The sequence below is a fragment of the Lethenteron reissneri genome, chromosome 24 (assembly GCF_015708825.2).
Source record: "Lethenteron reissneri isolate LAM-NWPU_2019-01 chromosome 24, ASM1570882v1, whole genome shotgun sequence".
NCBI lineage: Eukaryota > Metazoa > Chordata > Hyperoartia > Petromyzontiformes > Petromyzontidae > Lethenteron > Lethenteron reissneri.
Window position 1 is genome coordinate 13,222,662 of NC_083802.1, and position 27,913 is coordinate 13,250,574.

The following is a 27,913-nucleotide window of genomic DNA, read 5'->3' on the forward strand; positions in this document are numbered from 1 at the left end:
TGGTGGTTGTTTTTTTAAGTCGACATTTTTCAGCATTACAACGGTGGTACACTTGACAACGGAAAGCTTTCACTTTTTTCACTTTGCATGTCATACAGAACAAGTCGCACAACATGGCAGTTATCACCCCCCCCCCCCTTGTGTGGGGAAACAGGACACGTGATCAGCAAAAACGGCATCCTGGGGGTACCTGTTACAGGGGATAGGTGCTTGAGCTGATTTAAAAGCCGCAATTTTCCCGTAACATGTAGGGACTTTGTAGTTTCCCAACGCCTGCAACCCATGGCTTTAAGAAGCCGGTAACACCTCCATTGGCTGCCCTGTTGAACCTTAAATGTCAGTCATGTAAATTAAAAGGACTTGTAAAGTTAAGAAACTGAACGCTGCCAGTTTTGAAATGTAATTTAACTCAAATGGTGCAATTTAACTCGTTCTGCAATCGCGGTAATGTGTGTATTGTACAGATATAGCAGTTTTGCTAGCTACTTTATTTTAATATTTGGCTTGTTGCACATTAAGGAAAATAACGCGGTCTTCAGGATTTGCAAGCAGGAAATTATCTTCAACCTTTTTATTTTCAAACCACTGGCTACTTTCCCCACGCACACCTTGCACTTTTTTTTAAACCGTGCAACCATAAATGGTCTACCATCAAAGTGGATGACTTTTTTGCCTTTAAATCACCCATCACCCGTGAACTGCAGGACATTATTTTAAGACGCGTTACAGCAGTAGTGGACAATGTTTATAAAAGGAGCCGAAGCTCAACATGTCGGCAATGTTCCATCTGGCACGTGTCCGCAAGTTACAACCGCAAGTATCTGGTGAAAGCCCCAATGCACGTGGGGGCCGAATGGCCGTCTTAGCACGAGAAGTGAGGCCCTTGAAATGGAGTGGATTTGCTTTGATGGCGTCGGCAGCCATTTAGCGACGTGGGATGGATTTCTTGTGATGTGGACACGGCACGGAGTGCATGCAGAGTCGGCAAACGCGAAAGTCTACTCGGCTCCGAGGTTTTTGGCCAGTGGTGAAGTTGCTAATGTGGTAATGTATCTCGTCTCGATAAAAAGCATTTTGGTAGTGGTGCACAATTAAACCCAGTAACATCAACAACACTGCCTTATGCATATCTTTTAAGGTACTGTTATTGACGGATGCGAGGTGTATTTTCGTGCTCTTTAGTGGGAGTTTGTATTGAACCATAGAGGCCATTGTGATTCTAATCCATTTAGTTCCTGGTCTTGTGCCCCTTGTTCAAGCTTCCCACTGGGTGATCCCATCCCAAGGTCGCCACTCGCCAGTCGTAAAAGTCCTAAACCAAACAGTTTTAATATCGGTGGTCACCAAGTAAACCCACTTTATGCTTTATCTTTGTGGCCAAGCTCTCAAGTGGCAAGAGACGAGGTGAGCGTCACGTGGTCTGTCGCAGTCGCCGCAAGTTGCGCAACGTATTTGAATCTGGCCGTTTTAACTCGTTCCCCTGACGATGTGTGCCATTCCCACCACCATTGCCTCTTCACTGCTGGATGAAGCCCTTTACCCCCCCCCCCATGCATTGTCAGTCGTGTGATTTGCTTGGCCACACCTCACCAACCCTGGTTGTTGTGTGGGTTGGTGAAGTGGCAAGAGTCGAGACCGGTTTCGCTGCCACTCGCTGCAAGGGTTAGAAAGGTTAGCCGAGGCCAGAATTCGAATTCGTGTTGCCGAGTTCAAAGTTCAGCGCACTAACCGCCGTTATGCTACTCCGTCCCAATGTGTGTGTGTACCAGAGGTCGCAAACGGGTTTTGATTCCTTACCCGTACCCGGCCGCACCAGGGTCGCAAATGGCTACCCATACCCGGCCGGGTACGGGTAGCCGTTCCCTACCCGTACCCTACCCGAAATGAGTGACAAACGGTGACTCACCAGTGACTCACGGCCTACCCGTACCCGTACCCGGCCGCACCAGGGTCGCAAACGGCTACCCGTACCCGGCCGGGTACGGGTAGCCGGGTATCAGGTAGGGTAGGGGTATCGGGTACCCGGTTGCGACCTCTGGTGTGTACGCTTGTGGATATGTTCACGAGAACATTCCACCCTCTAGCGACTCGCATGAAGTGTCACGAACTGTTGTTATGATTCTATTCACCATTTTTCGGTTCTTGTTTTAACGTCTCGTTTGTACCGTTGTTAGCTCCAGCAGCCCAATTGTAACAATGTAATTTGCACCAACGTAGGTAATCGATGATCGGGTACAATTAGAGTGGATTTTCATTGCATTGTGAGCATAGGGATACATTTTAATAGACACTGCATCGTGTTACATTCATAATCTTCACCCATTCAATATTTCAGCCCTGTCTGCTGATAACAACCATCATCTGGGAAACATGGAACCCAAGACAAAATGTTAAGCACGTTACACAAAAGACTAAACGTCGGCAATAACACGAAGCCTCACGCTCCGCTAGACCGCATGTACCACAAACAGCTTGATGTAGCCACCACATGATTTATTTTTGTCTTTTTACCTCATTTAATTCCAACTGCTGTTGGTGTCATATCATGAGATTGAGTATCCATACCGATCTCGTGCAGAACAGCCCAACTTTCCATGTAGGTAAGGGTGGTGAACGTCCGGCCCGTGGGCCGTATCAGGCTCGCGAAATCATTTGGCAGTTCCAGCCATCACATTAGGGGTGAGTTAATTAAATGTTTGACCAAATATAACAGGCTAATCTTTAAGTTGATACTTTTGTATGGCCCACGAATGATGTTATTAATGTCCAAATGGCCCTTGGCAGAAAAAAGGTTCCCCACCCATTGTAGGAGAACAGCCCATGGAAGTGGACGTAACAGAACTACCGCTACGATCCCTTCGAGGGACGCCGGGTCCGAATAAGTAGAGGGTGACACTTTCCCACCCACTGCCACTGTTTGTCTTGTGACAGTCAAACTGACAGTTACAATTTTCAGAGCAAAAATGTTGCCAAATTAAGTGCGGAAACAAATGATTACGCAATGGGTTTTTTAGTGCAGCTATTGGTGACCAGGCTGAGGCCATCAAAGCTCAGCACTCGAGAACCCAGTTTAATCGCAGGCAGCAGCTGGCACGAGGACCTCTGAGCCACCCCATCCACACCTTTGATGTCGCCACCATCTTAAAGCTACATTTGTGGCTACTATTTGCTGAACTTAACCATTTTCACTTTCTTTTTGCGGAACACTGGCTCTCGGTTATTTTCTCACAACTCTGTGCATCGTACATTTCTGTTGTCATGGTGTGTGTCGGTCATGATGACCTCTTGACCTGGAGTGTGCACTATTTGGTTGGATGATTGTGCGGCGCGTGGACATGTGTCTGCGGGCCTCCGTATCCTCGGCTGTGTGCCTCTGTGTCCCGCGAGTCTTTTTTGTGTCTTATGAGTCTGCGTCAATTGGGGTCTCTGTCTACTCCGTATACATCTCGATGTGCTCACGGATCTGGCTCCGCGAGTCTCTGCCGAGGTCTTTACTGAGTGGCGGGCTGCGTGGGGGTGGCGGGTGGCTGGAGGCCGATGGTGCTGCACAACCAGCCGGCAAAGTCCACCTCCTCCGCCTCCGCTCCGCGGATGAACGGGTGAGCCTGAGGAGACACGGAATGAGGGCAGCTCTCTGTTAATACTGGTAGGAACCTCCTGGTTACACCAGCCCACAGGGGATTATTGTGTCCGTCGTGCAGGGAGGGGCTGGGTGGGGAGGGTGGGGAGGGGCTGGGTGGGGAGAGTGTGGATGGGTTGGGTGGGGAGGGTGGGGCTGGGTGGGGGGTAGGAGGGGTGGGGCTGGGTGGGGAGGGGCTGGTCACCCCGTGGTGCCCTTATAAAACTCAACGTTTAACCTACTCACGCCGGCTTGTGCCGGACATATTTGCGGAATACACCACGCCGTCGTTGACCCTGCAGGCCATTGACCGAGCAACCCAACGTTCCTACCAGCTCCCTCCGCAGGAATGTGTTTTTCTCAACAATGCACAGCACTGTGGGTAAATATGACCCACGAGAGCCGTGGCTTAATTTCTCACTCAATATTTCCCGTGTTGCTGGTAAAACTGGAGTGGGCACGTTGACGATTGGCCACGTCCACAGCTTTCGAGGAATACTGGATGTGGCGTGCTGGGTGCGGAAATGTTTTCTGAGTCGCTGACCCAGACCGACCCGGCTGAAATGAAAGACCTGGGGCTCAGCCATCGAGTGAGCAGGCAAGTGCAACTGCATCGGGCCCCATTTTGTCACTCAACGTAGCACTTGTGGTGTTGAATATGTCATGACAATACCACGTGGGCCCGAGAGAGGGCACTGCTGTACCGCCGCAGCGGCCTCGACTTTGAACCGCGATCGGCTTGGCTCATTTAAATTGTGGTGTTTTATAACAATGTTTGCAAGTTGGACCCTTGTTAGGGATCACCGGTGTTGCCTTGTTTGTTTTTGCTCTGCTTTTGACAATGTGTTGCAATTTCCGATGAGAAAATTGCATATGTTGTGTTTAGCAAACCTGTCAACCCCTTATCGGTGCCCTACCTTATTACAGACCAATTCAGACACCTTATTGGTCACCCCGTGCCCTTATAAATCTCAACGTTCATCCTACAAAGTCCCATCACAAGGGAGAAACACAAACAAACAGACAGAAATATTTTTGTCCGTATTGAAACGGCTGCACACCGTATGGGCCTGAACGCTAAATTTCCCTGCACAAGAATACGGGGTAAACCGTATGGGGTTGACAGCTACGGTTTAGGTCTAAAGAGCAACGCGTTGCTCTCACTTGACCCAGGTCACCGCTTCCTTTCAAGAGAGGCGCGGTGACCCAGCGGGGCCTCACGCTGGTGAAACACAGTCAATCGCTACATCCAAGCCTGTTAATCAATTGCCACAAATTGCTTCTACAGTCGCGGTAGACACAGCGGCATATAGCCATCGGGTACATAGGCGGCGCAACTGCACTGCAGCTCATGGGCTGTGTGTGTCTATGCTGAACTTCTTTTGCACCGTGCGTAGCCGACTGTGCTAACCAGAGGTGTGGGCTAAAGAAGCCCGAACGCCAGGCCACAAAGAGGAAGAAAAGTGGACTCACAATCTTAATTTTGGAGCTTTCGTGACTGCAGGAATTATTCTTTGGTTCTTTCGGATAAGTCACGTCTCTCTCTGTGTGTCCTTGTGATGTCTGTCTGCTTGTATGTCTGTCTATAGTTTTCTAGTTAGATTTTTGTTGCTATTTCTTTTATGCCTGATGATGATTGCTTGTGTTGCAATCGAAACGTCGTAATATGCTATTATTTAATTTATTATTTTATCTTTAGACGTGACTTAACCGAAAGAACCAAAGAATAAAAGTGGACTCATTTAATTCCTTGCACCAGGACCCATGCCAACCCTGCTATGCCACTGGGTTTGAGAAAGGGCCCACACCTTTGCAAACTGTGGGATTTGTCAATGCGTTTCAAAACGAGGTTGAGAACATACAACGGGGGGTGGCAAGCGGCAAAGAGTACGTGAACCGATTCTTGTTGTTGACACCGAGTTAAATCCGCCCCATTTGGTCCCTCCCGGTCGGCTACTTGGAAAAATATTTCTGCACCCGGCTCCGGCACACCACATCCTGTATAGAGGAGTACCACTCGCTTACAGCTTGTGGCTTGGCTACTGGCCACGTGCTTACACTCCGGTCTGCCGGCGAGCCGGAAAATATTCTGCAAGTGTTAAGTCCCGTCCGTGCGTGTGCGACCGCCGGTCAAGTGTTCGAATGTGCAAGGGGCACGCGTGCGTTTCACTACAGAATGCTGCGGTGTGTGAAAGTGATTTTACCATGAGAGTCTTGAGGTCGGCGCGTTCAGCAGGATTCTTTATCAAACTAAAAGAAACAAAACATAGATGTTTTTAATCACATACAGATGATATTATCTTTTATCCACGGTTATATTTCATTATGTAACAAGCACGTGCTCTACATTTGATGGAAAAGTCTCAGACTTTCCGTTTTGGTTTAGGCTGCGGTACGGATGCATTTTTGGCAGCAGTGAAAATCCATTGTTGTACTGTACTATACTTCCACGTCTATGCTCCCAGTACGATGTTACCCATTGTATTGTGCGTCTATACTCCCATTGTGTATGCTCCCCGCCTTCACCAAGCCGCACTGCCCTGCGTGGTGAAGCATAGGTTTTAAATAACCCCCACGGCCTGCCGGGTGTGGGGAGGCCCTCATCCAGCAGTGGATTGACAACAGAGCTGTTGCGCGCGTGTCAATCTCGCCTGTGCCTCAACCCTTGTTGACTCTTCCTGTACCCGGTGCTGTGGTGCGGCCGCCGACGACAGCGCAGAAGACAAAGGAAGCTTAGAGTGGCGCTGACCCCACAGCCCTCTTATTTAGCTGCTCGCTAACAGCTTATAGCCCCAAGAGACTATAAAGCCTAAGCGGAGGTATTTTGTCTTTGCGTGTGTGGAGAGAGGAGCACCCACGTTTTATTGACAAAGTCCTGGAATTCCTGGCTGAAGATGCCCGGGGGCAGCTTGGGAGGAGGCTGCAATCAACAACAACAACAACAAGAATGTCGACATCTTGAAGTCCACAAACGACGAGCTGCATCGCCGTTGCATTGGAACTGACCATGTTGATGCATACAATTATAATCAATGTTCACCTCTGTGAGATGGATGTATGTTATTGATTAACACACAACACACGCAAGGAACTCACCTCATTTACGATGTAGTCCAGAAGTTCAAAAATTGCCATCGGTGCTCCTCCTCCTCCACCAAAAGCTGAAAGTCACATTTGGTGATAGTCAGCTGCATCGTACGCTTTTGTTTGTAGCATACGTGACGACACATAACGTAACATTACGACACACATGTAACGACACACATATGTTACGACACATATACTGCGAAGCCCTGCAGAGGGGAGGGGGGGGGGGCAGGGTGGAGGGTAGGGGGCGGTGGGGGGGGGGGGCAATTTGCCCCGGAAGTCACAAAAAGGCCCACAATGGGCCTGTGTTTTGTCACTAATGAATAACGTGGAATATTTCCCCGGGCCTCAAGCCCAGGGCCTCAAAGAACCTCTAGGCTGTCCTGTCGACCTGTCTTAGCTGTGCATGTTAGGTGCGCATTACACTATTCTGCTGTCACTTAGTTTTGAAACCTAGGTCTGCCTTGTAAAACAAAAAATGTATGTCCCAATGGGTTCATACCCGGTGATGTAACGTTCAAAATGATTTCGATTTAAAGCTTTCGTGACTGCAGGGATTCATCTTCTTATGCTTTATTTTTATTATTTTATTATTTCCCTTCTACGTGACTTTACCGAAAGAACCAAGAAGGTTCAAAATTATATAATTTTGTTCTTATTTTTCACGTTGGCGATGGTTTGTATTTGTCGCCGCTCCACAAGAAGGGATGACCGCTGGTGGTTGAGATGTACGGTTGAGTGGCAGCCATCCACCTCTGCGTTCACCGTGTGTCCCACTAGGCGCTAGCCGATTTGTCGCATCGCAAGCTCGTGACCGATAGTGACAGCTTGGAATGTTGATGTTGATGACGAAGAATTTACAGTTTTCGCCTATTGGAGTGGACAGATGTTGATTTGAGCTTTGCATTGAGTGAGTAGGGAAGGTTGTGTTAATTAGACTATTTATTTTTACAATTTTTATTTGACCAGGTAAGGCCCACTGAGTTATATAGCTTTTTCTCAGAAGCGACCTGGCCACAAATGATAGCCCAACGAAGTGGATAACCACGTGTTTATTTATAGCAGCCAACTACTCTAAACGCACGTTTCTAAATGTGGAATGAAAAACCGGAGGACCCGGAGAAGAATCCACGGGGAGAACATGCAAACTCCAAATATACAGGCATCGTCAACGTCGGGATTGAACCCACGACCTCATGTATACCAGGCGAGGTAGTTAACATCTCGCGATCGTGGTGCCCCAAGAATGGGGCGGAAGTGTACAGATTTGGAGGAAGGCCGATATAGATAAATTGCTGAGCAGTAGGGTAGGTGTGGGGAGCGGGGGAGCAATTGCCTGTGGACATAAAAAAAAACCCCAACAATACAATTCATTGAGCTGGGGCCCCCAAATCAGATGCTGCGCTGGTTACACACTCCTCCGTCATGTCAACCGCATTCCTGGGCTCATGGCCTCAAAGTCCGACGATAATATATTTTTTTTATATATATAGCGCGTCAATTCAATCGCATCTCAAGACACTTGACATAAATTCAATAAGTAAGACTGCATTAGGGTGGAATTGGGGGTCGGGTGGAGACAGCGCGGGGAAACATTGGCATGAGGCAGTCTCAGAAAGTCCTCGGGCATCCGTGGGGAGCCAAGGTCCTTTATCAACAGGTGTTGTAGCATCAGCTCTATACATTGAACACAATTGTCTTGACATCAACTCAAGACCCAGGCCTTAGTTTTAGCCCGATCTGCGTGGGTCAGTGACCCGGAAAATACTTCCACACCTGGCATACCACACCTATCATAACTCTGCGGCTACTGGTCACGTGTCAACCACTCCATCCAGACCGCCAGCGACGCCGAGATAAAATAAATCCTCGGCGAGAAACTGAGCGACGGTCGGCCCCGCGCATCGAACTCCGTCGCGCGCCGCCGCCACCACTCACAGCTGATGGGGCGGCCCGGAGGCCTGGGCCTGGGGGCCGACGACCCCCCTGCGCCGTCCGCCACCGCCTTGCCGAAGATGGCCTCGAGCTCGCGGGGCTCGGGCGGCGGGATGGGGAAGCGGCCGATGGCCATTTCCACGAGCGAGAGGCCCATGCTCCACACGTCCGACTGCACCGAGTAGTTGGTGCCTTGCAGGCGCTCGGGCTGCGGGCAGGGGGCGGGGGGCGGGGGGAGGGGGGAGCGTAGGAAAATCGAGCGGCGAGATGTTAACCACATGTGGAGCAGGTTGATCCCGAAACTGACGCTTGCGTGGATTTTTTCTCCGGGTCATCCGGTTTTTCCCTCCACATTTAGAAGCAGGTATTTGGCTGCTATAAATGTCCACGTAATAAGCCGCTTCGTTGAGCTATCATCTGTGGCCAGGTCGCTTCTGATGAAGCGCTATATAGCTCAGTGGGCCTTAACTGGTACCATTTACACTATTGGAACATTTAAATGTGTAGTTTTTAAATTTAGTTTACTGCGTAGGTGTTCACATTTGTGCTTTGCATCGTTTCGCTTCGCGTGCCCTGAGAGCTTCTCCAGGAACTCAATGAAGTTCAGTTCCTGGAGAAGCTCCGAGCGCGTGGAGCGAAACATCCGGACGTAATGCCGTCAACTAACGTGCGGTACTAAGCAAAAATCACATCGGGGAGTTGAAGAGCAGAGTGCATGTAGAAGAGAGCGGACGCAGAAGAGGAGAAAGCGAATGAAGAGGCATTCGGACGATGGTGGCAGTTGGGGAAAGCGAAGGAAGAGAGACCATCTTCTTGGTTCTTTCGGTAAAGTCACGTAGAAGGGAAATAATAAAATAATAAAAATAAAACATTATAAAATAATTCTCACGACGTTTCGGCCACAACGCAAGCAGCCGTCCTCAGGTGAAGAACAGGTCTGCGTTGTGGCCGAAACATCGTGAGAATTATTTTATTATGTTTTATTTTTATTATTTTATTATTTCCCTTCTACGTGACTTTACCGAAAGAACCAAGAAGATGAATCCCTGCAGTCACGAAAGCTTTAAATAGAAAGAGACCATTTCTTCCAGTCACCTGTGCGATTGTGACGGCCCAATTCATTCCTACTGAATTGGACCGTCACAATCGGGTTCCGTTGGTCATGCGGGGGAGGAGAGGGTGGCCCCGGGCGGTGAGGAATTGAGCCTGCTCCCTCTGGGATTTAAACTTCTCCTGTCAAGCCGCTCGTAATTTCGGGGTGGGGAGACGCCCGGTGTGCTTCTACTTGATTGCAGCTTTTATTTAAACCAAGCGAGAGTCGATTCAGGTATCATTGACTCGTTGCTTCAGTTACAAATGAGCCGTGCACAATAATGCTGACCCTCTGAATATTCAAAGAGTTACCTTGGTGCGGTCAATTCTACGAGAATTCTCAGGGTGCTCTGGGGAGACGCACAGAGGTCGAATTTATTGACTGTATTATCCGTAATGCTCCACGGCGTTACGTGAGCTGTCGGCAGGGGGCAGTGCAGCTAAAGCCATTGTTGTACTCTACTGTACCAGTACCCCAATATCTATGGCTCTGCTCCTTCACCAACCCGCACTCAGCAGCGCGGTGAAGTATGGTCAGACGACCGAGAAAATCCACACGATCGAGAGACATACGGAGGCCTTACACCGCCAGTGGATTGACAAAAGGGGCAATGCTCGTGTACAATGGGCCCACGACAACACACTACGTTTGCATCATCCCAAGCTCTTGGGTAAATGAACGACAAGCAGGAATGTCACGTGGGCGGGTGGGCGGCCAGGCGTGGCCAGGCGGGCGTGTGGGTGAGCGACGTCGCACCGACATGTACGATCGCGTCCCCACAAACGAGTTGGCCATGGAGTCGATGAGCTGGCCGCTCACGCCGAAGTCGCACAGCTTGATCTCCCCGCGCGAGTTCACCAGGATGTTCGACGGCTTCACGTCTGTACGAGGGGTCAGGCGCACGAGAGGTCAGGCGTGAGGGGTCAGGTGCGCCAGGGGTCAGACACGCCAGGGGTCAGACGTGAGGGGTCAGACGTGAGGGGTCAGACACGCGCGGGGTCAGGCGTGCCAGGAGTCAGGCGCACGAGAGGTCAGGCGTGAGGGGTCAGATGCGCCAGGGGTCAGACACATAAGGGGTCAGACACGCCAGGGGTCAGACGTGAGGGGTCAGGCGTGAGGGGTTAGACACACCTGGGGTCAGGCGCGCCAGGAGTCAGGCGCACGAGAGGTCAGGCGTGAGGGGTCAGACACACGTGGGGTCAGGCGCGCAACGGCACGTGAACTTGAGCTTCCCACAACTGTGAATTTATATTCTCATATTGCCAATCATTCATCTCTCTCTGAAGCTATTTCGTGATTACTTTCATTGTTTTGATGTATTTTATTCGGCAAATTGAATTTCACGCGCATGCGGTTATTCCTATTCAATTTGTTGAAGGAAAAGTTCTTGCCCACGGATTTAATTCATGCTCCTGCTCAGAATAAAAACAAAATTGCAGCCATTTGCCAGTCCACTGCTGGATGAAGGCCCTTCCCACACTGTCTCACACACAGGGGGTTGTGTTTGGTCACGTGAAACTGCGCTGGTCAGTGCGGTCTGCTGAGTGGGGGAAATACATGGAGGAGTGTTCAGGACCAGTTCAGGTCTCACTTGAACTAAGTTCGCCAGCTTCGTTTGTAATGTGCTAACCTGCTGCACCACTGTTCGCCCCCTTTCACCCCCTTTCACCCCCTTTCCAGGCCATTACTATCATCGGCAATGGACACATGCGACGGGGGCACAGGCGACGGACGAGTGTGGAATTGGTTGTAACAGCATTTAAAAAAGATTCACCCCAGACATGAGTGGCACAACGTAGCCGCGTCTTCGGCATTTTACCGGTTAAATTTCGATTTAAAGCTTTCGTGACTGCAGAGATTCATCTTCTTGGTTCTTTCGGTAAAAAAATATAATTCTCACAGTGAGAATTATTTTATTATGTTTTATTTTTATTATTTTATTACTTCCCTTCTACGTGACTTTACCGAAAGAACCAAGAAGATTTTACCGGTTGTTGGCAATGAGTAACGTTAAACGCCACGGTGGGGCTATTGGGCAATGGGTCGGTACAGTACAATGGCACCACAAGCTGTACTCCAGGACAATCTCCCATCCGGTGTAAATAGCAAAGTGGGAAGTGCCATTTCTTTGTGAAACGCAGACACTTTCTGAAAAGATAAAGCAAGCATATAAATATATATGAGAAGTTTTCAGGGAATTAATCGAAATGAAAGGTACGAACCAAGACTAAACGTAATGCAAATCTTTCGAGCAGCTTTATGCTCAACACGACAGTGGAATTTTGTATGTCTTGTCAAGTTCATCTTCTTGGTTCTTTCGGTAAAGTCACGTAGAAGGGAAATAATAATAAAAAAAACATAATAAAATAATTCTCACGACGTTTCGGCCACAACGCAAGCAGCCGTCCTCAGGTGAAGAACAAGACAGCGTCAGACAGCGTCTGAATGATGCTGTCTTTCCGACGGGACCTGTTCACCTGAGGACGGCTGCTTGCGTTGTGGCCGAAACGTCGTGAGAATTATTTTATTATGTCTTATTTTTATTATTTTATTATTTCCCTTCTACGTGACTTTACCGAAAGAACCAAGAAGATGAATCCCTGCGGTCACGAAAGCTTTAAATCGAAAATCTTGTCAAGTTAACAACGCGTGCAGGTTATGAAGCGTACAAATGTGGGGACCACCTCTCTGTGTTAACCGCGAATACAAATTGCAGCGTGAGAACGTCTCAGGCGCGTCATCCAAGAGCCGACGTACCTCTGTGCATAATCTGATGTTTTTCGCGGAGGTAAGCCAGCCCTCGAATCACCTTCAAAAAGCCACACACATTCACCCCACGTCATTTTGTTTTTGGACAAAAGGTGCATTATACGGTCATTCAAAAGCGGTGGGAGAATAGTCGCGTGAGGTGACCTCTCCTCCCATCCGCTCCACCACAATGGAATCGTCCAACGTGGGCGCCATTTTAACACGCAGCCTTTCGCGACCAATATCATCCATAACACAGGTTTTATGGGTTAGATCACGTAAATATATAAATGTGTCATTAAACCCGCTACCACCCAACACAGCCAATTAGTAAGGTTTGTTATGTAAACAGAACATGCCAATTCCTTACTCGTACAGCACTCCACAACATTTACAATGTTGTGGATTTGCTCTCCAACACACCGGTGTGCCGTACTAGCAACGATTTGGCACGTTCTGTTTACATGACAAACCTTACTAGTTGGCTGCGTCGGTGGTGGGGGGTTTAACGACACATTTATATATTTACGCGATGTAACCCAAAACAACTCTATTATGTTAGCGCCATTCTTCGCCTGTATAGTACTGCGAAGAGACATTGCAGCACTGGACAATTCCACTCCATGATTGCTGCGTGCAGGTGAAGACTCAAGCGAACAGAATGTCGGATTGAACTCACGGCGATGCTGACTTTGCCCAGGATCTTTTCCGGGATTCTGCGAGCCTTCTTTAAGACCAAATCCAATGAGCCACCATCCTGTGTAGGCAAACAACAGCCAGCACCACCAGCACCACCACCACGACCACAAACGTGTTAAATTCCATACAAGTGCGCCATTTTATCCATCCACAGAGCAGATGGAAGGTTATCGATGGGACTTTTTGTTTGTTTGTTGCCAGTATCAAAATGAAGGATACTGTATGTTTTGCCCTTTTTGGCAATAAAACAGGTTTTGAGATGTTAAGAGAAGGCTGCCACTGGTGTAGGCCAATCAGTTTCAATGACAATGCATATATGATAATCGGAGCATGTTTGCATGTGTCGCCGCAAGTACGCGTGGCCTCCTAAATGCAGGCTTGATGCCTTGAGAAAGGTATCCATTTGGTGTTTTTTTTTATTGCCAGAAAGGGCCAATCCGATTAGTATTACAGATTGGGAAGGTGTTAAATTTTTGACTTCAGCAGTGCAATTTATTTTACGAAATTCCCCCAATATTTTTTTCTTGCGGGGGGGGGGTCATCCCCCCCCCCCACGCCCTCGCCCCCCCCCAAACTCCATCCCTCAATCATGAAACCCCGTGAGAGGCGAGGGACACAACACTCCGCCCGCCCAGCGTTATTTCAAGGACACACTGTATACAGCGATTGCTGCCGGGCGACGCAGGGATTTCTCCGCCGCCAAAGAGAACGGAGTAACCGGTTTGGGAGCTTCGTGCTTGCAGCAGCAGCAGCGAGCATCAGGATCAGCGCCACCACCACCACCACCGCCGCCGCCACCCCCAAGGGAACATTCCCAGGATTCCTGGCCCCTGTTTCGGCCTGCAAACTCACACCTCTCCTGCCCCGGCCGCGAAGCTCCACAGAGTTTTGTTGTTGCTGCTGTTGCTGCTGTTGCTGATAATGATTTGTATGTGTGTACTACTTGCACGTAGAACTTCTTTCGCACCGCACGTAGCCAGGCGTGCTGAATCGGCCGTGTGGGGAAGGACAAGAAAGTTAAGCACAAAAAGCAGTTCTAAAGAAATGAGTTTTCAATGTAGATTTAAGAGCGCACAGCTCCTAGCGGCTTCCTAATGTCAAAAAAAGAAGAACGTTCCAGACGGCCGCAGAAGCGCATCTGAAATCGCGCGATGCAGCGATCGTCTTTGTTAGTTATCTGGTTAGACACAGCTATCAAATCCGGTTCAGTGATTCTGCACTTGCTCTATTACTATAGTACTATACCGCCTTTAACTTTTATGAACAACTGGGTATTTAAGGTTAGCGATTTGCCGTATTATCTGGCTGTATAGCAAATGAAAAAATACAATTAATTACTATGCAAGTAAAAAATGTGAGTTTTAATATTTAGGCGTGTTTTTATTTATATGTGCAGCCCCTTTATAACAACATATGCTACAGGCCCCGCACTAGCTGAATCCGGCACTGTCAGCAAGGTATTGTGGTTGCGCGGCCCACCAGAATTTGTTTTCAGGTCGGAGCAGGAACTGTTTGAACTAGAGAAGTTCCGCAGGCGCGCGGCGCGCGAAACGTCGGACGTCGTTTCCAAACAACACCGCGGCACGAACCAGAACAACAACACCAACAAAAACACACGCGGAGGAGCTGTGCGGCGCAACCGCGAAAAGCCTACGGCGCAGTTTAGTGCGTGTTGTTCCAAAACGAAGTTCGGCTGGCCTTCGCATCACGTTCATCAAACGATGATGACGGTCTTGAGGATGGTTCGGTACAGCAGATATTGCACACGTGGCTTATTGTTGTCCGTTTCATTGGGATAAGTATGCACAGTTACTTTTCTCAACGTCCCACGCTGTGTGTGGGTCCTGGGGGTTTAGTTAACCATATTTGACGCCGGTCAGTGTACGTTTGGTAAATATGGGGAGCACGGAAATTCAGTTAGGACAATGGATTTGGCTTCTACCGTATCGTGTGTGAAATCACCCCCAATTCACCCGATCTGGTCAGCTCAGAAACTAAGCAGAACTTCTGACCTAGTTAGCACTTTCGTATATCAGGTGTCAAAGGATCGGGTTGCGGGTGTCCAGGAGATTGCAGTAATGTAATGAAAGTTTTTTAGTATTTCACTTTTATATGCATTTGTTCTTGTTTCTCATTCCACCTGTCGAACATGTGTGAAATGAGAATTTGCCAAACATCCCAGTGCAGGACTCTTTCGTATATAGCATTTTTGGGGATTGCAACAGATAAATTGATGTCGAGATCTGACATCGATTCGACTGCTTCAGGAATAGCGCCGTTGGATGTGTTTCAGAGCGCCGTTGTGTGATGATCTGATTTGGGGGCGGTCGTTGTCGAGATTTTGCACGGCCTGAGATGTTTCACCACAGAGTCTTGAAGACTCGGTGAGGCTATTTCGGTGACCCATGTGACTCTTGCAAATGAGACAATCCTGGTCTCTCTTGAGTTCTCACGCCCGGGTCAAACTTTAAACCCTCCTCCGTAAATGATTAGCTTCATTATTACTGTACGGTATGGATTCAATGGCACAAATTGCCGCACTGGAGTACACGTTAGATCACCGTTAAGTGCTGTGAGGATTAATCAATGGCAATTTTCTGGCAGGTTACATTGCAGCTCACCTTTGTAATTCTAGGAATGTGTTTTATAGACAACAGTCAATAACAGGGTTAGGTACACATTGACATTCAATGTGCAAAATAACTTCAATGACATTGGGATAATGTAAGAAATGCCCCTCCTGACACATGTGCCCCATTGTAGATTATAATTCAGTGGAGAACACCCACGGTACTGGGGACAGACTTGGCAAGCAAACCATTATAGTGTAATGTTTAATATGTGTGTACGTCGATCACGTGATCAGTGCCTATTATCAAATCACCCGGAAAAAATGGCCGATCTTGTCATATCTTGTTAGATTATCAGGATTTTGGCCTAAAGAGTGCGTGGGTGTGCGACCACCATGCATAACACGTGGTATGCGTTGTGGTGCTACGTTGTGGGCAGTTTGTTGTCCTTCCCCCGCACCTCCGATTCATGCGGTTGGCTACGTACGGCGCGAAAGAAGTTCAACACAGGTACGGTACAAAAGCCAGCGCGGAAAATTCATGCTCCGATATCTCGGCTCCTCCACGCCTTTACCAACCCGTACTCGACGGTGCCGGTGAAGTATGGTCAAATAACCTGCGTGGCCCAGACGGTGTAAGGGAGCCCTCATCCAGCAGTGGATTGACAAAGGCTTGTACATGGCGTGAACTAAACAACAGCGGGAGAGGTGTACGAGAGCTGAGCACGTAGCATACGTGGAAACATTTCGTGTGATAAATAGTTGCGTCTTGTAAATAATAAGAGTGATGTGGAGCTCTTTGTCAATCCACTGCTGGATGAAGGCCTCCTCGCACCACGCCGGGCATGGTGGTTGTTTGACCAATACTTCATTGTGCTTGTCAGCGCGGGTTGGTGAAGTGGGGTGGTGGGTGGACAGCACCAGTGCTTTCTTTGCTTTGTGAGCCATGACTCTTAGGGACTGTAAAATGGTCTAAATGCACAGAAGGCAGGAGGAGCTTGGCCTTCTAAACAAAGACAAAGGTCCCCCGTGTATCCTTAACAGACCATTGGGGGAAGCACTGCTAGCGAGCTGCACTTTTGAAGGCCGGCACAGCACACGAAGGGGGTGGGTGGCCAGCACCACGCCTGGCCACCTTTTGTCTCCCCCCGTGGCGATGTTTACACACCACACCAGGTACTCATTTGAGGCTGAGTCGACCTAGGGGAGGCCCATGACCGGTTCAAATCATCGTCACTGACGTTGGCCGTGAGCGGGTCGCCGGGTTCGTATGCGCAGTGTGCGCTACGGCCACACACGCACACAGGCGCGCAATATTTTGTTAAAGCCTTCTTCGCGCGCACAAAATACTTTTGTCAAAACGAAAACGACCAAACACGGGGGAGCTCGGCAAAACGCGGTATGGCGAAGGCACGGCATGCGCAACCGGTCACCGCGCCCGTCCCACCCGCCGCACACGTTCGAACACTCCCCCGGGCGAAACGCAACGCGTTGGGCCGAAACAACCCAGGAGAACCCCGTCAGGGAAGGAGAGCGTGCCAGTCGGCGGTAAGGAAAAAGCAGGCGAGTGTCTCCGGTGCTCAATCGTAAGTCGGTGACGTACGTACATACGTACAAAAGCCCGAGCGTAAGTCGGTGACGTACGTATATACGGGCAGTGGATGTGACCGTGGAAGAGAGGTGGCAACCGGGTACCCGATACCCGTACCCTACCCGATACCCGGCTACCCGTACCCGGCCAGGTACGGGTACCTGTTTGCGACCCTGGTGCGGCCGGGTACGGGTACGGGTAGGCCGTGAGTCACTGGTGAGTAACTGTTTGTCACTCATTTCGGGTAGGGTACGGGTAGGGAACGGGTACCCGTACCCGGCCGGGTACGGGTACGGGTACCCATTTGCGACCCTGGTGCGGCCGGGTACGGGTACGGGTAAGGAATCAAAACCCGTTTGCGACCTCTGCCGTGGAAGAGACTCCCGTGGGTCCAGGAAGAAAGTAAATCTGAGCGGCCGACCCAAAGCAACAGAAGAAGCAAAACTGTAATATGCAGATACAACACGCCAAGACACCACTACCGACAACAATGGCCGCCATTCGCCACTAAGTGTCCGTGACGTCACGACGGCGCCTGTGCCAGGCCAGGTGCACTTTGAGGCCACGTGAAGTGTCGAAGGCTCGCTGACGGGAGGTCACGGGACAGCCCCGGGTGCCACGGGGTTGACTGGCTGAGATGACTGGCAGATGCACCCCTACAGACGCCACTCCCATCCACCCACATTTCCACCTACGCCCCGGCCCGCTCGTGGAAATAGAGAAAAAAAGAAGAAAAAAAGCACTCGTATCTCAAACAGAAGATCTGACGATTGCAGAGCTGCCAATCCTCCCCACGCACTCCACGGGGCGGCTGCTGCGATGAACGAGCTCTGTCATGGGAGCTGCTTCGATGTCTGGCAGACGCCTGTCTGGCCAACGCGAGCTCAGGGTGGGTTGCAGTGCTGCCAGGTGGTGTTCAACGCAACATTTTCTACTGATCTCCGCTATACTCTCCGCCCACCCACGCCACCGATATGGATTCAAAGGCGATTATATTTGGGGGGGGACATTTGTGGGCCAATACTCCCCCCCCTCCCCCCCGTTAATGAAAGGTAGCTATTGTACAGTGCGAAAGAAGTAAAACATACATACATACTCAGGGTGGCACTCAAATTGAAGCTAAAGAGGTCATCGCCATCACTTGCTTTCTTTTGGTAGACCTCTCAGTTCGTCCACAGATGACATCTCATCTCCAAGGACCGCTCCTCCAGTATCCGCCCATCTGACCTTCGGTCTTCCCCTTGGCTGCCGACCCCTCTGGGTGCCACTCCAGTGGCTGTCTCGGCAAACTGCCCTCCTCCATCCTGCACGAGTTGCTTGCCCTATCCTACCATAGAATTGACAGTTTCCTCCGCATGCATCTGTATATTCGACGGATAATTATTTTCAAGTTGCCTTGTTAATGTCCGGCTCTATGACCCCGATACTGACACAGATATTATTTCTTCTGCCTCAAACACCCACATCTAAAAACTAAAGTTGACCTGTTCAAAAATGGATCATGCACCAACTAGTGTCCATCTCTAAGCTCTTTCTAAAGGCATTAAATCCCACGTGTAATGACTAATAGTTTATTCTTGTAGAAAAATGCATAGTTGTACTGTACTTCCATGCTTACACATCTTTGCGCCCCAACTTCACGAACTCACACTGGAGCAGTCTAATAATACGGTCTAATAAACCCCACGACCCGTATGGCATAGGGAGGCCCTCATCCAGCAGTGGATTGACAAATGGGCTGTACATGTACACACGTTGTATGTAATGGTATGTCACCCATGCAGCCAATAGATGCCGCTCCATTTCACGAAGTAAAACACAAAAAGATCCATTGTTCAATTTGAATCGCGAACGCTGAACTGAAACATTTCATCGAATCTCTGCGTGGAGAGATGGGGACAGATGGTGAATAGCAAATCGTTCCACCCTTAGCAAAGGAGGAGGGCACACAAGGACACAATATCCTTCAGGCTGCGCTGCAAGCGCTGTGTTGTTTGCGGCAGGCCACTCGACTAAATAAATGAGGATCAAGGAGGCAATCTCAGCAGCAGGACGGCAGTTGTTTTTTTTTTTTGCGATCGACGATAAATTTCCCCGGGGTTGCCGCGAGCTGCGAAGAGACGCCACGGTTTGGATTGAGCCAAGCAGGCCCATCGCGTGCGCGCGCACGCAACCACGCACCCACGCATCCACGCACCCATCAAAACTCACCATGTTCTCCATGCAAATGCTGATCTCGCCGTCGATATAGAACGCGCCGTAGAAGCCGACGATGTACGGCGAGTTGCACTTGTGCAGCACCTGCAGCTCGCGCAGGATCTGCGTGCGGATCGCCGGCTTGATCTCCAGGTGGATCAACTGAGGATTTAAACGAGGAGGACAAATCGTGAACGTTCGCGAAATTCAGCGACGCTTTCCAACGTGCGTGCATCCGACGGTCTATCCGTCCTCCAAAGGTCTTAATTTGTGGTAATGGTAGCGATAGTGCCAGGGGCGCAGGAAGGAGCAAGTCCTTAGGCCGTGAGGAGACACAATGGGGCTCGAATCGCCCCCCACCGTGGAGGGCGCTGACAACCCTTCATATGGTCGATTTTGCCACTGATAAGAGTATGTCCCCAAAAACAACGCAACGTTATATAAATATTTCATTCACTTTGGATCATCTTTACAAGAGTTGCTATTACACAATGTTAAAGCCAGCCAGATGGACTAAAGCTAATGCATAATGGTGCTGTACAATATTATACATATATAGCCCTTTGTTAATCCACTGCTGGATGAAGGTTTCCCCATACTTCACCGCACGTTTGGTGAAGGATTGGAGATGGCCCAGCGCCTGTTCAATTATAACGAACTCGGATCCACCAGGTTCATGACTCAGTGCACCACTGCTCCACCAACAGCATTAGTTATTTACACAACAATTTAATTCAATAGCGGTTCATATGTAAGTGATGGGCGTGCAATGATTCACTCCCATCTCACGGGAGTACACGTGCAATTGTGTGAAATTAAATTAACCGACGATGATGGTGGTGTCATTACAACCACTTCTGAAGTATGCCGGGACTAGAAATGTGCCAGCGGAGTGACTATTACAGTCGAATATAATCCATTCTAGATTTGAAGCTTTCGTGACTGCAATGATTCATATTCTTAGGTTTTTTCGGTAAAGTCACGTAGGTAAAACATCAAAATTAATAAAAATAAAATAAAATTAATTTTGATGTTTTACCTACGTGACTTTACCGAAAAAACCTAAGAATATGAATATAATCCATTAGTCGTCCTCCACTCCAGTACTCGCAACACACGGCGCGGCTTTCCACGGTTACCAACCATCAGGCGCGTGCAGTGTGCAGAGTGGCTTCGTTTGCAAATGAATATAAAAGACTGCCAACAGCAAAAATGTGAACCGTGACGGGGTTTTCGAGAACCGGAGTGGAGAAATTCTGGGTTCAGATATGGTTCATGTGTGCAAACCGGCTTCTCAAATGAAGTGAGTTAATGGTGTCAGCCTGACCACCAATGACTGCACGTGTTGTAGTGCAATTCACGACTCCGAGGCAGGTTGCTGTTAGGGGCTCACGCCACGTTTATTTAAGGGCTTGCTGCCAGGTTGTTAAGGGCTTATGCCGAACCAACACCCCCCTAGCCAATAACTCCCCAGGGGACAGGGTACTGGGATCCCAACACCCCGGCTAACTCGGCTCTCCACCCTGCCCCGGCCCGGGACTACCCCCAACCTCGGCCGGTCGGGCGGAGTAGCCTCCCCTAGCCTCGTCTGAGGATCACCTACCCCGAGTCCCCACTCCTACACCCCCGACGAACCCCTGTTACATCCCGGGTCCCCCTTTAAATACCCCCTCCCCCTGGGGGCATGACGTCACCGTCCCCCACGGCCCGCCTGACGTCATGTCCCGCGACACCGCTCTCTCCGAGGGCGCGCGTGACGTGATGTCACCCACTACACCTCTACACACGCGTATAAAACTCAACGTAACATTTTGTTTGCCGCTCGATTTAAACCCTTCCAGCTCTGAGAATGAAGCATTTCCGTGAGGTTGACATGCCATGATCAATACTTCTCAGGCCATTCAAAAGTTGTGCCCCTTAGTGTGGATAATGATGCCTATGGACGTGACTTGAGAAGTAGCTCCATCCTTTGACACACACACACAATGCTAGCTGCACAATTTAGAATTGGCGACGTCTCCGTCTCACGGCGTGATGACGACAGCTCAATTGCAAATATTAAAATAATCAAACACACGGAAGCGTGACCGGCTTACGGTGAGGACTCGTACACACAGTGCTCCGATTCCGAAAATGATTAGGCGCAGCAATGATTTTTCACGGCGTAAAACCTAAACGTGCCAGCGGGAGACTGTTTTCCCGAAAGAAAAATGCATTACAATCCCCGCTGTGCTGGCACTGAAATAAAGTGCCAACGTGCAGTCAATTTGGTTGGCGTCGAGCCATGGCATACACGGTCGAGGAGTGGCTGGGCCGCAGAGAGGAGGGGGTGGGTAATGGGGGAGGGGGCGGGGGAGGACAGGTGGGCTAGTTTGTCTCGGGCCTCGAGATGCGAAAAAGCCTCAGGAGGGGTCTCAACTGGCATTTTGCTTCGGGCCTGCAACATCCTTTTCATGGTCTTGTCGAGCGAAGTTTTCAGGGGTCACCCTTCCACGCTATCAGCATTGTAACTCAGTCGGTGGAGAGGCAGGGCTCCAGATATTGATGTTCAAATCCAGGCCAGATTGGGGGATGCAGAGCAGCCAGATTAATAGATGCAGTGAACCCATCGATCCGAGTTCAATTCCCAGCTCATTGCTCTGACCCTTGAATCAAGCAGCAACCTCTTTGGGAGCGGATTGTAAACAATACATATCACTGTATGTAAGTACGCTGAGCTTCTTTCGCACCATACGTAGCCAACCGTTCCAGTCCCTTCAACGTGTAAGTTGTGGGCTGCAGCCCATTCACCCCTGGGTACGTTTGAATGTCCGCACAAGACATGACAACGTGACCACGAGTTTGGGCCTCACCTTGCGCGCCATGATGATGCCGGAGGGCCTGTGCAGCACCTTGTTGACCACGCCGCCATTCCCGGCGCCGAGCTCGCTCAGCTTCTGGAAGTCGTCATCCTTGAGCTCGCCCACCTTCTGCTTGTCGTGCAAGAAGGCGTCCAGGCGCTTCTGCTGTTCGTGGTCGACCTCCGAGTCCCCGTGCGCCGCAGCGGGAGGGCCCTCTGGCCTCAGGCCCCTGGTGGGGGGTGGGTGGGGGGGGGGGGTGAAGTGAGGATGATACAATTACAATACGTGACCACGATCAGCCAATGTCGATCCACTGCTAGATGAAGGACTGCTCAAGCGTGTGCCGTGGTGTCCTTCGCCGCACCTCCGATTAGCACGGTTGGCTAAGTACGGTGTGAAAGAAGTTCAACATGCATACATACATTTTAGATTTGAAGCTTTCGTGACTGCAAGGATTCATACTCTTAGTTCTTTTGGTAAAGTCACGTAGGTAAAAAATTAAATTAAAATTCATAAAAAAAATCACGACGTTTCGGAGGCAAGATGCATCTTGGAATCCCTGCCTCACTTGATGCAGCAAATTTGGCTGTGACGGTCCCACCTGATGACGGAGACTTGTGTTGCCTCCGAAACGTCGTTATTTTATTATTATGATTTTATTATTTTTATTTTATTTTTCTAATTTTAATTTCATTTCTTACCTACGTGACTTTACCGAAAGAACTAAGAGTATGCATACATGCACCCCTTTCGGTCCTACGATTCAACAAATCCTCCTAGTACCGGAGCACGAGCTGATCTCGTTGTGGACACCCTCTTGGGAGATTTCCCTCTTCCCACTGCCACTCAGTCGTTATCCTCGCCCACTGGTCACCAATCCCTTCTAGCGGACGGGTCCTGCTCACGGACAATTTTCTTCACGGTCGAAATACAGAACGAGACGTCTCCTTCTTTCTTTTGAGTGTGAAGAATTACACACAATACAACGTGGATTCATATGGCACCTGCACAGATACGGTGAAGATATATATATATGTTTTAATAGGCAGAGGAAATGATGGCAACGTTTGAGCTCAAACTTAACGAGGAGAAGAGACAAACGAGGCTGACATCCCGGTATTGTTTAACAAGCCTACTAATGAGACACAGAAGGTCGAAACTTAGTCCAGATTGATTGTTCACATGCTACATTGGTCGAGAAGGGCAAAAGGCTGATGATATGGAGAGAAAAAAATGTATGTGGAGAGATGTAAGAATTTTGTTTGTTTGTGTAAACCTGAATCTGCCTCGACTTGAACAGGGCCAGGGAATCGACAGCACGGATTGCTGGGAGGGAGGGGGGGTTCCAGAACGTGAGGGCAAGCGGAGAATAATGACAAATCCCTCGCTGGGAAAAAAGGGTTCATTTCAGACTTCGACAGAAAGCCTTTGTCGCTGGAACAGGGAGTGTGTGGGAAGTCGAGTGAGACATTACAAGTGAAGAGAGACCGGCAGTTGCGAGTCCATGTCGGATCTTGGAAGAGAGGGTAATTGCGATCCTACAAATTGATCCAAAATTGGAGGAGAGTTGGCGAGACGCAGCATCAGCACTGGCAGCAGCGGCGGCAGCAGCAGCAGCATCTGCATCAGTAGCACGAGCTGCATAGCAAACGGCAGCAGGACCCTTTTGCCAGCACGACGCTTTAGCGCCTTGCACCAAGCTGCACGCCGCCGTTGCATTGTGGTACTCCAAGTGTCTCCTCTGCAAGCCCCACCGCTTTGTGCTATTAATAGGCGTCTTGTAAACATGCAAGAGCGCATCTCGCCGGAGTGGTGTGCAGTGACACGTGCGCACGGATCTGCATATACAGTAGATATTACAGGTATTACGTAGGCTAACTCTTCTGAGATAATGCAACTTGACATTCCCATGGCAGGGGCCAGACGAGCCAAAGCACGGGGCACTGTTGGCTGCCCTTCAAACTGGTGATTAGATTGAGTTTTTTTTTTTAAAGAAAACCCAAATCGCGTGAATTTTTAAACTGACATTTCTAACTGAAATTTCCAATCGCAACCTTTGCGATTATGTTAAGCCATCGATATGCTCGTACGCGACGACTTAATGACTGTAACAACAACGTCCCTTGTTTATCCAGGATAGCCTTGCTGAGCCTCAATGTTATTTTTCAGAAGGGTACCGCTTTGGGCACCGTTGGCCAATTCTGTTCATGTTTTATTTCATGCGGGAGAAAAATCAACCAAAGCAAGCACCCGAGAAAACAGACCTAACCCCGCACAGATAGATGCAATAAATGCATCATTCACTTGCAACGGAAACTCGTGGTTTTGGGGAGCGTCCACCAAAACTCTCGCGAAATCTCCACGAGACCCACCAACCACCAAATACCTCCAAAAGCGCGCCACCACCACCACCACGCACGCACAAACAACGCAGGTGCGACACGCCTAAGGCGAACGAGTTGGAGAGAAGGCCAAACCGATGGAATAAAATAAAACCCCAGCCATATTGTGGCGTGTACCCCCTCGTCGCACTTGTCCCGAGTGTAAACACCATCAAGAGTCGGGGCTCAGGCTGCGTCCTCAAACACCTCTGACCTGGGGGGGGGGGGCTGCATCCCCAGCGTTCCATCCCATAGCCTCTCCCTCCGTGTGCATTTACGAGGCAGTTTACACACAAAAGGCAGAGAGATCCCACCACCCGTGTCGCCTCGAACAGAGATTGTTGAGGCAAGTGCCGCGCGCGAGTAGCACCTCAAATCGAGATTGAGTAGCACCTATGAAGGTGGTCGCACGGCACCTGACGAGGGTTGCGGTGGCTAACACACCACGCCCGACCGCCTTGGTCTCTGCCCCCCCCCCACACACACAGTGGCAATGTTTACTACACACCGCACCAGGTACTCATTTGAGGCTGAGTCCACCTAGGGGAGGCCCAGGACCATGTTCAGATAATCGTCACTTTGCTGGTGTTGGTGCCCGTCGGCGGAAATCGAATTCGGGTCGCCGGGTTCGTAGCACAGCGCGCTAACCACAACACCACCGCTCCCCCCCAACACACGCACGCAAAGACAAAGATCCCCCGTATAGCTTAAACAGACTGTTGGGGCAAGTGCTGTTAGCGAGCACCTATTAAAACCGGTACCACGAACGACATGGGCGTTTGGAGAGAGAAGGGGGAGGGTCGCTGCTGTCTGTCCCGTTTCTGTACCCACGACACCAAGTGAATGCGTTGACACCGAGTCTCTCTGTCCAGGACCGGTCAGTCGCCACTGATGCTGGAAGTGACGGCGACGCGGACCCAGAGGTGGCCCAGACCGGCCTAGCAGGCCGGGCTCGTAGCGCAGTGCGCAAAGAAAACCAAGTACGACGCCACGCGGCACACACCAACACCACCACCACACAAGCGCGTCTCTCTCACCGCCAGCCCATCTCTCTCTCTCTCGCGCACTCCCGGGGCTGGTGTATACTATAACTCACTCGTTGTTGATGACCGGTGGAGCTTCCACCACGCCTGGGTTGATGGTCAGGTTGGCCGGCTTCTTCTTGGGAGGCATGATCTCGGTGGTGACGGTGGTGACGGTGGCGGTGGTGGTGTGCTCGTTGTTGTAGAAATCGTGATGCGCTTAAAACGCCTTCCTCCAGCCGCAACCAACGCGCGCGCGTCTTCCTGTGTCGACTTCTCTCGCTGCGTGTCTCTTGCTCCGTTCACGCGTGTCGTCGTCGTGGTGGTCTCTCTCTCTCTGCGTCTTTAGTCGCCTGTCGCTCGAAGATTGTCCGCCTGTCAACTGTTCACGAGCAAGAAGATAGCTCTGTGTGGGTGTGTGTGTGTACGGGGGGGGTGTGTACTCAAAGCGTAACCCACCCCCTGTTACAAACCTCAAGCGGACCTCCCTGTCAGCAGCGCTCGTGCGCGTCTCCTACGCAACACGCGTGTGCGTGGCGGTGTGTGCGTAATGTGTGCGCGTCTCCTCTCTTCTCTTCGCGTCTCACCACCATTCCTGCCTGGCCTTGCCTCTCGAGCAGCCCTAGACGGGGAGACGGACGAGGAGGATGTTGTAGTCCGCGTGTGGGTTAGCTCGTGTGCGTGTGTGTGAGAGCGAGCGAGTGTGCCTGTGTATTTATAGGTGAAACCCGAACCGCGCCGATGCTGAACGGACGCCTTGTATAATGGCTTGGTGATTTAAAATGCATGCACGCATGTGTGTCTCCCTCTCACCCACGTGCTCTCGCTCTCTCCCTCTCTCTCTCTCCCGTGCGATTGAAAACCAGGCAGCGTCCGTACGCTTGCACATGAGGCTATACAGTACGATTATACTTCCTCAACAAGAACAAACCCCACCCCGCAAACATTCGTGCTCGGTAACGTTCAGCGCCGTATAAGCCGCCAACCCCAACGGCAGGCCGCACAACGTGGGGGTCGCTGTCAAAGTGCACGTGCTTTTGAAATTGACTCCAAATAGCACACACACACACAGTGGACACGGGGCTGCCCGTCGTTTGTTATCAACAGCCGTGTATGATCGTCGTGTTTGTGTATATCGGAGTGTGACGCGTGGCGGGTATAACCTTGTGCTGAATGAGGGACCGAGTAGGACTTTAAAATGCCATTTAACACACACACACCTAAGCGTTATCACGAAAAAAATGGGGGCTCAATTTTACAGGTGACCCAAGCATGCTAAAATGACAGCGTCGACAGATCGAAAATATCCCCCCCCCCTCCCTCCACCAACCGCCCTCTGTAGTACCCAATTCTATTATATTCTTGCGTGCGGCAGCAACATGTTTAGGAGATGAATACCAATGCGGAGGTCCGAGCGTTGGTGTAATTTTGTTATGTAATGCGGCGAGGATGGCGAATATCGCTTGCGGGCCCTTTTTCGAAGCGGTTAGGCCTCGTGTGGTCGTGGACGGTGACTGACGGTGTTGATCGTTTACTGCCCGTGGGTCAGAGGTTGCCACCCCTGGATCGTGAAAATATTACAGTGACCCATCTCCTGGCCCACACTTCTTATGCCCCCTGCTTATGGCATCTGGCGTGTGCTGTAGTATTGGGAGGTGTTATCAGAAATATAAGGTAATCACGCAATTGTCCTGTTTATAATGTTTGTATGTTTGTATGTTGAACTTATTTCGCACCGTGCCTAGCCACCCGTGCTAATCGGAGGCGCTATTTTTTTGACCATATACGTTAATAATTGGAGTGTGATTTTTGACAAAATTCAGCAATTGCCATTCTGCTGATGATGCCCCCCCCCCACCAAATCCAAAATGGATCCAAAAAGCGTTGGCTGCTTAAACCAATGCTGTTAATAAATATTATGGAAGGTTGATAGACTAAAATAAATAGTTTATAAGGCCTGACTTTACTGAAAAGACCAGAAGGTCAAACCCGCTCTAAACCTTGCCTGATAAAAAAAAGCCACGCTTTTATAAATCGTCGGTCCAGAAGGCCGTCATCGGCTGATGCACTGCACAAAAATTACGTTTTGTTTCGTGCGGAAAGATACAGACGTTCGTAAATGTATTTATGCAC

At 50.0% G+C, this 27,913-nt stretch overlaps 1 protein-coding gene across 3 annotated transcripts; it reads right to left on the reverse strand.

The window, feature by feature from the left end:
* Nucleotides 1-6: 6 nt before the first annotated feature.
* Nucleotides 7-26,618, reverse strand: MAP2K1 (mitogen-activated protein kinase kinase 1). 3 transcript variants are annotated; one of them, XM_061558339.1, is made up of 12 exons: nucleotides 26,594-26,618; nucleotides 25,855-26,162; nucleotides 22,390-22,606; nucleotides 19,553-19,699; nucleotides 13,162-13,239; nucleotides 12,492-12,543; nucleotides 10,491-10,615; nucleotides 8,645-8,849; nucleotides 6,716-6,780; nucleotides 6,478-6,539; nucleotides 5,824-5,869; nucleotides 7-3,605 (listed from the first exon to the last, which is right to left on the reverse strand). In XM_061558339.1, exons 2-12 carry the CDS (start codon nucleotides 25,929-25,931, stop codon nucleotides 3,492-3,494), a joined length of 1,188 nt encoding a protein of 395 aa, XP_061414323.1. In that variant the 5' UTR covers nucleotides 25,932-26,162; nucleotides 26,594-26,618; the 3' UTR covers nucleotides 7-3,491. The 3 variants fall into 3 exon arrangements, with proteins under 3 accessions (XP_061414323.1, XP_061414321.1, XP_061414322.1); XM_061558337.1 differs by lacking the exon at nucleotides 26,594-26,618 and adding an exon at nucleotides 26,368-26,580; XM_061558338.1 differs by lacking the exon at nucleotides 26,594-26,618 and adding an exon at nucleotides 26,254-26,580.
* Between the last annotated feature and the right edge of the window lie 1,295 nt (nucleotides 26,619-27,913).